Source organism: Apiospora phragmitis, assembly GCF_038363925.1.
Source record: "Apiospora phragmitis strain CBS 135458 chromosome Unknown utg000006l:1.0-5683423.0:1.0-5690449.0, whole genome shotgun sequence".
Classification (NCBI taxonomy): Eukaryota; Fungi; Ascomycota; class Sordariomycetes; order Amphisphaeriales; family Apiosporaceae; genus Apiospora; species Apiospora phragmitis.
Genome location: NW_027117404.1, coordinates 1,151,205 through 1,162,947, shown reverse-complemented (window position 1 = coordinate 1,162,947; position 11,743 = coordinate 1,151,205). Strand labels below are relative to the sequence as shown.

The 11,743-nt window shown below is 48.5% G+C and overlaps 3 protein-coding genes across 3 annotated transcripts; 2 read left to right on the top strand and 1 right to left on the bottom strand.

The window, feature by feature from the left end:
- Positions 1–845: 845 nt before the first annotated feature.
- PG994_005653 (uncharacterized protein) lies at positions 846–1,444 on the bottom strand (the record flags this gene model as incomplete). The annotated part of the gene is made up of 3 exons (XM_066857062.1): positions 846–915; positions 1,025–1,134; positions 1,322–1,444. 3 exons carry the CDS (start codon positions 1,442–1,444, stop codon positions 846–848), a joined length of 303 nt encoding a protein of 100 aa, XP_066716331.1.
- A 700-nt stretch (positions 1,445–2,144) lies between these two features.
- PG994_005652 (uncharacterized protein) lies at positions 2,145–3,011 on the top strand (the record flags this gene model as incomplete). Its single annotated transcript, XM_066857061.1, has 1 exon — positions 2,145–3,011. One exon carries the CDS (start codon positions 2,145–2,147, stop codon positions 3,009–3,011), a length of 867 nt encoding a protein of 288 aa, XP_066716330.1.
- Positions 3,012–3,963: 952 nt separating this feature from the next.
- On the top strand, positions 3,964–10,229 carry PG994_005651 (uncharacterized protein; the record flags this gene model as incomplete). Its single annotated transcript, XM_066857060.1, is given in 6 exon segments — positions 3,964–4,305; positions 4,361–5,236; positions 5,297–5,637; positions 5,650–7,673; positions 7,740–9,055; positions 9,196–10,229. The coding sequence occupies 6 exon segments, from the start codon at positions 4,020–4,022 to the stop codon at positions 10,227–10,229; spliced, it is 5,877 nt and encodes a 1,958-aa protein (XP_066716329.1). The 5' UTR covers positions 3,964–4,019.
- Positions 10,230–11,743: the final 1,514 nt, after the last annotated feature.

Genomic DNA, 11,743 nt, shown 5'->3' with positions numbered 1-11,743 from the left:
TACTAGTTAATTAATTAATTAACTCTTAATTAACTAAATCATAAGCTCTTAAATAACTAAAAATATTAACTAACCAGCTAGTCATGATTAACTAATTAAACGATGCCAGTTAGTTAGTGTGGTTGGTATATAACAGCCTTGTCTAGGGACAGGAGTCTAAAACGCCAATATATACTGAGTCAGTGTCCACGCAGCCAAAAGCTATATGTTTTACTGGCGTGAGCTGCATTATGGAGTAGAAAATAAGTCAGAGTGGCTCAAGATCAAGGCTCCAGCTCATACCACGCAAAGGTAAGTACGGATGATTTTACATTCCAGGAGGATTAGGTCAGTGATGCTAGAGAAACATACATACATTTGCGTGCTAATTATCCGTTAGCTGTGAGGGCTGGGATTAGATGACTGGACTGGATTTGGGCTTTTATCCCGGTAGGAAGACAATATGCACTATAGTCATGGGATGACTTTATATTTCCCCCTTGTCCCTCCACGTTTTATTTCTTCCGTTTTCTGTTCCCAAAACCCCAACTCTTTGTATCTAAACTTGTAACTTCAGTCCTAGGTCTCAGTGCCCTTTAGCCAACAAAGCCGCGCGCAAGTGCTGTATAACCTCCGCCTTTCACGAGCTGTGTAATAGATCGTTACGTCGAGTGTGTCCGCCATAGACTGACATGTACCGCGGAAGTGGGAATCGTCTTCTTTTCTGGAACGATCGGAGGGACGCCTACTTACCGATATGCCGAGGATGCGTGTGTGCAGGAATTACAATACTATGCGTGAGTTTGGCAAAGATAACTTGATATCGCAGGACTAAGTCAAGGCGAGGTAAAGCCTGGAACTGGCGACTATGTTGTGAGAGGCACACGTGGTATCGTGCATTCTGGCGGAAACAGCTCGTGGTCCACTGCCCCGAATCTAAATAGTTATTTAGGATGTTCATGTCCTTATCTTAATGGTACATCCTTGATATAGTACGGAATCATCCATGGTCTAACTCTTGAAGACAAATATTCGGGTTGCTTACCTGATCACCTTAGCGGACATGTGTGAGGTGCACGCCATGGGAAGTGCCAGCAGAGCCTCGCCGAGCATGTCGGCCTTCTGCCAACTGGTACAGACATCGAATTTGATCACCTATATTTTGTTGTCAGGCATCTGGCCGAAGAGCCGCATGCCGCTCTCGTCGTTCAGGAAACAGGTGGCGAGGTACGACCAGGACGCGACCTGCATCCGCTGGTGGCCCAGGGGGGCCGATGTACTAGCGTCAGAATTGGTCGAAGACTCTCTCCACAAGGAAGTTATTCTGGTCGAGGTAGAAGACCCGGATGCGCTTGATGCCTGTGCAGGTGGTTGCGATGGTCATCATAACCTTGCCCAAGGCAATGGCGTCGGGCCAGGCCTCTGGTCCAGCCGTTCTCGTCGCGAGACTCCACGATGTTGCCATCGGAAGTGGTGGCGTACACGCGGGTAGTGTCACCTTGGTTCAGTGAGGCCGTGCTTGTGTGATTCATAATGAAGTCGGCCGTTTTGTAGGGTATGTCATTATGATTAACTAACGTGAGTGTAGTTCTAGGGATCAAGGATGATAGCAGTAGATCCTGATGGCTAGGAGAGCCCAGACGAAAACACAGTAGCATATCTCTTATAGAATGACAGAGCAAGACATAGTAAGTGCTTGTATCATGCTTGGCTATGTAGTTGTAGACATCTCGACTCCTAGAGGAGCACAAAGAATATCTGGCAGTGGGGCAACTAGTTCCGCTTCTGTTCTTCAGAAAGGCAACAGTCTTGAGAGTTTGGTAAGTCATAGTAATGCATAATTCCCTGCTTTAGGTAACCACATATCCTACTTACTGAATCTTGAAACGACCTTTAAAAGCATGTCGATCTTTTCGGGGCGCTCTGTGGTGCATCGTGATTCCCCCAACCTCTAAAGCTTTGGGTGGAATTTAGCACGCCACAGAGGCCATGAGCGCCACAAATAACTTCAGCCCCACCACTGCTGTCATAGGCCAACTTCCATCAGTGCCAGCCTAGATAGAATCATTCAAGTATTCAAAGTCTCGACATCAAAAACACCCTTACCTCCGGCTTCGATCGCCTACCTCGTATCCCTAGGAGCCTGGAATCTACCGATACCGAAGATGTCTGAATATTGGAAGTCGACGCCGAAATATTGGTGCAAACACTGCAGCGTGTACGTTCGCGACACCAAGCTCGAGCGCCAGAACCACGAGGCAACGGGCAAGCATCAAGGCGCCATCAAGCGCTTCCTGCGCGACCTCCACCGCTGCCATGAGAACGAGGAGAAAGAGAAGGACCGCGCCAAGCGCGAGATCGACAGACTGAATGGCGTAGTGGGCACAAGTAGCGGGAGTTCCTCGAGCGCGACGAAACCAGCACCGCAAACTTCGGCGCAGGCCACCACCGCACAAAGGCAAAAACAATGGGAGCAGTTGGCGGACATGGGGATCGATGTGCCTACCGAGCTAAGAGGCAACATGGCCATGGCGGGCGAGTGGACAGTAACCAACACGAAAGTTATTGACGATACCCCCAAGACAGACGAGACTGGCAATGTCAAGGTCGAAGCCGTTGCCACTGGTGTTCGAAAGCGGGCTAAATGCAAAGGCGAAGATGAGGAAGAGGAAGCCCTTCAGGGATTATTCAAGAAGCCCAGGAAATGGGGACGTGATACAAAACGCGCAGAAGAAGAAGATCTCGATCTAGATGCTCTCCTCAGCGGCAGCCTGAAGCAGGCAGAGCCTGTGAAGCAAGAGAAGCTAGGGAGTGACAGTGGCGATATAGTCGAGAAGGAGGAGGAGAATGTGAAATCGCCCATCAAAGAGGAGTCTCCTGAAAACGACCGAGGGATAATGGCAGCCGCCAAGACTGCAGAGGACTCAACTGACACTGCTCCTGTCAAAGCAGAAGAGAGTTCAGCCGCAGGAGTGGAAGTGCCAGCAGTGGTATTCAAGAAGCGAAAACCAAAGAACTTGCGACAGAAATGATGGACTCCCTTGTCTATGCTGGAACCATACATCATGTATTTGAATCTGGGGTTTCCAGATCTCCCAATCAGCCAGCATCCCATTTCTCAACCTTCCAGCAACGACTTCCATTGGAATTGAGAATAGCTAATCAATGCCCATGCAAAAGAGATGGATCTTGTCAGACTAAGTAATGGGGCTGCCGGTGAGTCCTTGTCTTGCTTCAACTCAAATGTTATGATTACCCCTTATACCTCAATGTAATGGCCATGCATGATTTCTTTATCATGAAGTCGTTCTGGCCGGCCCATTTTGTTATTTGTATGTACATGCATCCATGTGACTATGTTTTCTTTATTACATCTGATAACACTGCACTTGTAGTTGCGATGTCTTGAAGGCTTAGGAGTGTCTATGACATATTGTAGGATACCTATGGCCGTTCACTTAAGCCGCTGAGCTGCTGATTTTGCATCCTGGTACTGGCCTTATGGTCCGGCTTTGGTATTCAAGAAACAATCAATCAAGATATTGAAGACCTGATAGAGACTTGTTGTAGTCTGGAACCTGATAGAAGGACATTTGGTATGCAGCTTTGGGAGCTTTCCTTCAATTGCTCCTGGCACTGGGCCAACACCTTTGCTTCACCCCTTCTGGAAATATCCAACATGATTAGGATACTTCCACCTTTTCATTCTTCTCAATCTCGACTGAAATTAATGCTGAATTCACTGCACAGGCAAGTTCGAGTTGATCGTTTATTCTTGCCAACTCCAACCTAGACCGTTTCTGTTCTCGCCATTGGGATTGCAAATCATCCTCGCAGCGAGCTCACAGAGACTTTACTTTTCCCATTCAAGTCCAGAATTAATGTTGCTTGGTCCTGCACACTAACACCTCTTCTTCATTCCCCAGACCTCTAGTATTCACACCATCCCCAACCAATCCCTCTTGTGCTTGCCTTCATATGCAGATTGGCTCACACTCGTCCTGCCTCGGAGAGCTCTCCGAAGCACCCGTCTTCGCCAGATGGAGGTTAGCATCGACAACCGGTCAGCCCTGCTGTACCTGACCGACCATGTATTCCTGCCACCGAAGCTACCTCAAAAGGATGATTTCACGTCCCCCCAAAACCGGGCTCTTCTTAAGCACGTTCTCGACGTCCTGCGCCAGTTTGGAAAACATGTCGTACATGATCATGTATCTGACATCCAGCGTGCTGTCGACATGGTTACGACGATGATTAATTGTCGGCCTAGGGTCAACCTGGATGAGCAGAAAGTCGGTGATGCATTGGCGGGCTTGACGCCCGAAGGTAAACATAACCCAGCCTAACCACTGATCTCCATGGACTGACTCTGTTCCTGCAGGTGTTCTTTGTTTTCAGTTGACAGCACAGAACTTTGGTATTCTCATCACCAGACAAGACCAGACAGTCTTTTTCGAGCAATTCGAATTACTGGCAAGCAACAGTGCTGTAATGAGTTGCCAAGGGCGAGTTCGAAGATCATTCCCTTCGACCTGCATTTCGATGCAGTACTCACAGTACACTGCAAGTGGATTCACGTCCGTACTTGCTCAGTGCCTTGCCAAACTTGATAGCTCGACTCATTCAAGCTGCTGGCCCAAGTCACAGAAACGAGGCGAACGTGATGAAGAACGCGACACGATCGATCCACGTCTTTCTGGTCTATTGAACGGATTCCTACGCGGCTTGGGTGCCGAAGCCAAGGTAGTCCAGATCGAGAAGCGCAGCCATGAAGAGGTTCTTTGGAACGACGCTAGATTGCCTTGGCATCGTTCTGCTATTTGGTTGTTCGTTCGCGTCACCCTGCAATTGATCTGGAGTAGGAAGTACAAAGCACCCAGTAGCATCCCGCTATTCAAGAGCTTTGTCGTTTTCTTCATTACGTCTAGTGTCGTCCAGGCACAGATGCTGAGTATACCTGATCACTTGTTGTACTGCATGTTGGCAAAGCTCAACCGTCGATGCTTGAAGCTATCCCAGCTGCCTTACTTCGAGAACAATAAGCCAAATTGGCTCAGCTACTGTTCAGAGGTACAAACCGCAGCAAAAGAGTATCTTGAAAAGCACTGGACACAAACCCAGGACTCTGACATGCGTCTTTTACCATTTGAGGAACTCAAGACACTGTCATTCACTGCGGACTCAATACTCAGCATTCCTAGCTTCAAGGAATACACATCGGAAGTCAAGATAGAAGCAGAGACTTCGTCTGGCCCCGGTGGATCCCAAAGCATTTACGCATTTTCAAGAACAGAGTGACTTTTGCCCCCAGACATAGGGTCTGTTCGGAATCATATATGCCTTACACTGGCTGATTTCGAAACATGGATTGCCACAAACCTTTCAGGCTGGCTGGAAAACAACATTGACAAGCAGAAAACATGTGGAAACCTCTCTCAATTGATTGAAGATTACCACAGTGTCGCGTCGGACATTTACCAGCAGAATCCTCTCAATTTGTCAGTCATGTGGCTCTCCATCCTGGAGCTGTGGGTTGCCTGTGATAAAGCAGCCACTCAGCAAGTGCCCCTTCTAAGAGATTACGGCACTGAGATCCTGGCCAAACTCTTGGAGCTTTTGCTTCTTCCTTCCTTGTCTTTGCTGAAACGTCTGCACGACGTCGAATCATAGCTTCAACTCAGACAAACGCACACCCAGCCTGGGTATCCCTCTATCTTCAGCAACTTTGGACACCCTCACTCCTTTGCTGTGAGGTTCTACAATAGCTCACCATCTCACCAATCAATTTACCAGGAGATAGTGGCAGCTGCTGAGTCCACTCGCATCGCCAAAGTTGCAGAACTTGCTCGTGAGAAAACGGTGTACGAGCGACTGCTCAGCGAATACACTCGTACTTCCCATGAGAAATATCTGAAAACATGGTATAACCATGTCATGGGTGAGCAGGCCTTGGAAGAGGTGTGCATCAATGCTTGCCCAAAGTGTGATCTTGAGAGAAAAATGGGCAACATGTACATTTCCGTACATGAATGGCCGCTGCCAACAGATAAGCATGAAGCTAATGCCGTCATCTTCGAGCTTCAAATTCCCGATCCCATCGCCGCATGGCGTTCTACAACTCTGAAGTTTCTCACTGATATGCTAGTCCTCGGGAATCCTGCATCTCGCGGGACTGTACATAATCTTTATGGCACTTCTGAATACTCTAAACTATGCAAATATCAACGAGACCTTACCAATCGTTTGCGAATCCTGTCAGCTGCGAAACCATTCAAAGTGGCTCACTACAGACAACAGCCTGTCCCAGAGGCAACTCAACAATCTATCTGTACGCCGCATGAATGTGAATATGCATACTATGATTGGGACTCTTCGTATCTCGCCGGCAGATCGTGCTTTAACCTCGGAGCAATGAAACCAACGATTCCACCAAGCTGTTCATTCGCCAATTTGTCAAGGTTCCCCTTACCCCATTGGATCAGGGGTTACACCCATACCTCGAATGAGATCATTGCACAGCAGTCATCATGCCCTGCAAACATGGCGCTTGAGAGCTTCAAATCCTTCGGTCATATACGGTCTGGTCATCGACTGCAATGGAGGAATATATCGGCTCAACTAGCAATGCCTTCGATTGATTTCAACCAAGTTGAAACAGCATTAGTCATCTTTCAATCAATCAACGAGGCAGGCCCTTGCGCTGACGACGTCTCAAATGAGCTCCGGGATGCACATTCACTGTTGCATGACCAGGCTTTTGCCCTCAGTCTACTTGAGGCTCTTCGGGCTGCTTTTCACCGAGTACACAAGAATTGGGAATGCGACGTTTCCCTTCTAATTTTTTCCACGATATGCACAAGACTCTTGGTCATGTCGCGTGATCAAGATATCCGAGTAGCCTGCGGCGACCTTCTTTCGACAATCCGGTCCACAACACGAGATTGGGTCTTTTATCTCCTCGCTAGGAGAGATGAGTCTGACATTGAACAAGAGGCAGAAGACTTCGATCGTCGGGTATTGGACATGTCGCTCGCCTGCTGCAGCACATTTCTTGTTGGCCTTGATGAAGTAGAACTCATTTTCGGCACCAGAGAATCCATCGCCACTTATCTCGAGATTTCCACTCTAATTCATGATCAAGGCCAAGCATATGACCAGCAGAATCAAGTCAATTCGGGAGGACTGCAGGCTCCCTGGACGGCCCGTTCGAGGAAGGCTGAGTCACTATCTCCTTTGATGGCGATATCCCTGCAGTCATGGCACCGGCTATGCTATTTGTTCCAGCCATTTCTAGCGGATAGAATATATCAAGATCATTGGTGCATAGATAACGCCATTAGTACCTTTTGGGCAGGTTTTTCACCAGGGTCGGAGTGGACTTTAGGTGAGAAGGGATATCGACATGTGATGGCATCGAGTTGTTGTTCGTCTCCTGGCGTCCCTAATATCCCTATTAGTTACGACCTGTTTGAAGGCAGTCTCCTAGTCAACGGACGACCTCTCTCGCGGCTCCCATCCGAATACCTTCAGAGCCCAACCTATCATCGTCTTTTTGGCAAACAGCCCCTCGAAGTTTCACCTTCTACTGAATTTGGCATGCAATTCACTGCTACCCGACCGAGAGAAGGTGCGATAATCCATTTTGCCATGAAGAATGAGCATCTGATCGTCCGGGCATGTAAGGATGGATCGAAGTAGGACTTCATTCCACCAGAAATCTTGACTGGGGATTTTCCAGAATCACTGATCGCTCCTTACAGCCACTGGCTAAATATTGAAACTGGGTTGTTGGAGTTTCGACACCATAAGCATCTGTGGTGTTCGGCAGGGGCCCTATGGCGCGCGAACACGTCTTCGGCTACGATAACCTTGAAAAGGAACGACAAAATTCTGATCGATTGTAGAAGCAACACGGCGATGTTGGTTGGCCGTATTCTCGAGGCACTGGAGAATCCAAGCTATATCACCATCATCCTTGACAAAGTCAATTCCGAGTTAGAGGTCGATCTTCCCCGCTACGATCTCACATTTACCCTCAAACCAGGGACTGTTGAACTTCGATGCAAAAAATACCCCGGAATGTGTATTGACAGCGCCCAATCTGTCGGATCCCTCATTGGACTGAAGAACAAGCTTGTTCTACGATCAGAGACCGAAATCAACGGAAGAAAAGCCTTAGTCATACCCTTTGGCACCCCGAAAGTTCATGGAGATCAGCATTCGCATCCCGTGACGGTCATATTGCCTACCGAGTTCAAAGGCATAGGGGAGCATAACCCAGACATAACACGTCGCACACACCATTACTACGAAATTGATACCACTCTCGGACGAGTCATAGACAATGGCTCCTTGCGGAGCAAGCTATTGCTTTGCCATCTCCATGCAATGACTTCACACTGTCTGGTCGACCCACTGACTGGCCGTACTGGTACTGAAGAATCATTGCGAATCTTGAAGTCTGCTGCGGTGGCATCATTTTCGCGACTAGATGCCACCGATGCCGGAATGCTTTTCGGCATTGCTCAACTGAGTCCGATTCGCAGCTTCTATCCAGAATACCTCATGGAAATGCAACAGATAAAGTGGGATGATAGTCTACACCCGCTGACGCAGAACGATGAATATCGGTGGGTTGCACTCGCCATACTGCAACAAGCAGAATCCTGCGAAATTTACTTCCGTCCTACCAAATGTTTTCGAATACCCCAAGAGAGCAACACGCAGCTAGTAAGCCGTGCCATGATCCGTAAATCTGTATTCAGAGTGGATGGATTTGGTGCTGAGTTCTTCTCGAATTTGCAAGATTGTACCTACCAAAGTCGGAATACTATCAAAGTTGAGGGATCTTCAACCAGGAAGCGCGAGAGGCGATTGTGCCATATCACCAAGCTCCTGCTGTCTCAAGATGAATATCTAACAGAACCGTTGCCGAAAGTTGATGATCTTGTCAGCCAGATCTACTCCATCCTGGGCAGTGCAGTTGAAGTTTCATCTGAGCCCTCGGCTGTTCCCTACGGCGAGTTTGATATTCAATGGCTGGATGACCCGGCGCACACTATTGGCAAGAACTGGCGTGGCATCATCATCATCTCACTAATGTGAAATCATTGCAGCCCAAGTTCAAGTTGATAACATTCTTTGGCGCCCTGATATTCGCACCGCAGGCGGACTTTGGGATTATTTAGCTGCTCGTGAAGCTAATCAACTGTCCAGATGTTCGTTATCATCAACATCCGCAACACGCGGTCTTCAAGTTGAGTGACGGGCGTGACTACGGAAGGACGCATATCCTAACGTGCTTGGATAGACACAAGCAGCCTTTTCACAATACCCCAGAATCGAGCCTATCTCGGCGCCACAACGAGCTTTTTGACAATTTTGATCGACGCCGGGTGCATGCATGGCAATCGAAATTAGATGTATTGAAAACGGCATTCGAGTCAGCAGTTTACAAGCAATATCCATCAACTCTACCAGTAGCGCCCACATCAAGCGAGATGGGGACCTGCTTCGATGTTAGTCGTATCATGAGCGAAGTCGACAGCTGTTTTCAGTCTTGGATGCGAAACCAGTCATTTCATGCCTACCTCAAGTCTATTGCTGGTATTGTTGTCAAAATACCACAAAGTCCACTCCCTCCCATTCCTTGCGAGTTCTCATTTCACCCTCTCCCGGTGGCATCTCAAACAGCGCATATCATTTCTACCAAGTTGTTTACGAGCAAGGCCCCCGGGCTTACTTGTAAGGCTCTCGACACATTAGAGGATTGCCGTTTCCGATCGAGTCGCCCCGAACAAGCGGATGGGCATGACGACCTGTCTCACCAGACCTCTCGACCTCTGATCGAATCATTGCAAGGCATAGTGAAAGAGCCACATGACGCTCAGTACCTTGACGAGCTTCGAATGAGTTTTGACAGTTATCAAACAATAACAAGGGATGTGTCTTGCAGCAAGTTCACCGTTGATAACGATGCGCTTTCAGAGAGATTACAGACCAATTTACGTCTGTGCCTTGAACAGGCCCAAAACTTCAAAGCAATCATACTTGCATGCCTCGAATCTGACGAGAAGTCTATCATGCCACACTCCAGGCTTTTCTTTCCAAGACTTAGCCCTGTATTCATCTTACAGCAGCTGAGCAAGAACCAACCTACCGGGCCCATGGCGATCTTGCATCACCAACTATGCGCTTGCCCTGACCCATCTACAGAGAGCCCGAAGGATGCTGGGCCTTGTCAGAAATAAGCCAGACTTGATGAAAGAAGCAGATAACATAGGTCATTCGTGGGACTTGGAGGAGTTCCCCGATTCTCTTCTTATGGAAGTCGAGAGCGGAATCATAATCAGAGACGTCCAAAAAGAAGTTGCAGCATCGATGCGTGAGTCGAAGGGAAACCGCGCTCTGCAACTCAACATGGGTGAAGGCAAGTCGTCAGTCATCATGCAAATTATCGCCGCGTATTTGGCCGATGGAGAAAGACTCGTCCGAGTCATTGTGGCTAAGCCACAGTCAAAACAGATGCAACATATGCTTGTGACAAAACTCGGCGGACTTCTAGACCGTCGAGTGTTTTTCCTCCCTTTTTCGCGGTCAATCGCGATGGATAAACCCAAGTTGGCCCAGATCCACGCCCAGTTTGAAACGTGCAAAGGCTGGCGGTATATTACTTGTACAGCCGGAGGAGTTACTATCTTTCAAATTGATGGGTTTGGAACATGTTGGCGCACCTAGAGCCCCGCTTGCAACCTCCAGCAACAGCATGGCGGACGGACATAGGTCATCGACTGATAGAGTCACAAAAGTACCTCGACACTCTATCCAGAGACATCATCGATGAAAGTGACGAAAACTTCAGTGTCAAGTTTGAGCTTGTGTACACTATCGGCTCTCAAAGACCTACTGAGATGAGCCCTGACCGCTGGGTCGTAATCCAGAACGTTCTTACGTACGTCGCTAGATATGCACCAGATGTCAGCAAGTCGCACCCCGAGTCGATACAGCTCCAGACTGCTCAAAATGGCCAGTTTGCGGCACTTCGCTTTCTGAAAGCAAAGGCTGGGCATATACTGCTGCAGAAAGTAGCCCGTCACATTTGTGACTACGGATGTCAAGGTCTTCCAATGTCCCATCAAGGCAGGGAGAACAGGGAACTCATTTTTTCTTACATCACTCAGTTCGACGTTGACCAAGACACAGTCCGACGCGTGGGAGACAAGAAAACCGGCTTCTGTGGCACAGCGAGGGACATTCTGCTCTTGCTACGAGGCTTGTTTGCTCATGGCGTCTTGGCTTTCGCGTTCGGACAGAAACGTTGGCGTGTCAACTATGGCCTCACCACCCGAACCCCTCCCACAATGCTTGCAGTCCCGTATAGAGCCAAAGACTCCCCTGCTCCACGATCAGAATTCAGCACATCCGGACGTGGTTATCTTGCTGACATGTTTGTCATACTACTACGGCGGTTTGTCCGACGATGAGATGGACACAGCCTTTGAACATCTCGAACGTTCTGACCAGTCGACGACCGTATACAGCGAGTGGGTAGCCAACTCACCATCGCTTGAGCCCGCCTTCCGCCAGCTCGAAGGTGTTAACCGTAAAGATCGTTATCAGTGCTTGAACAAAGTGTTCCCTGCCTTAGGGCGTACAAAATCTGTTGTAGACTACTACTTGGCCAAAGTGGTATTTCCAAAGGGGTGTATGGAATTTCCAAGCAAGTTGTCTGCCTCGGGATGGGATCTTGCAAAGCCAAGGCCAC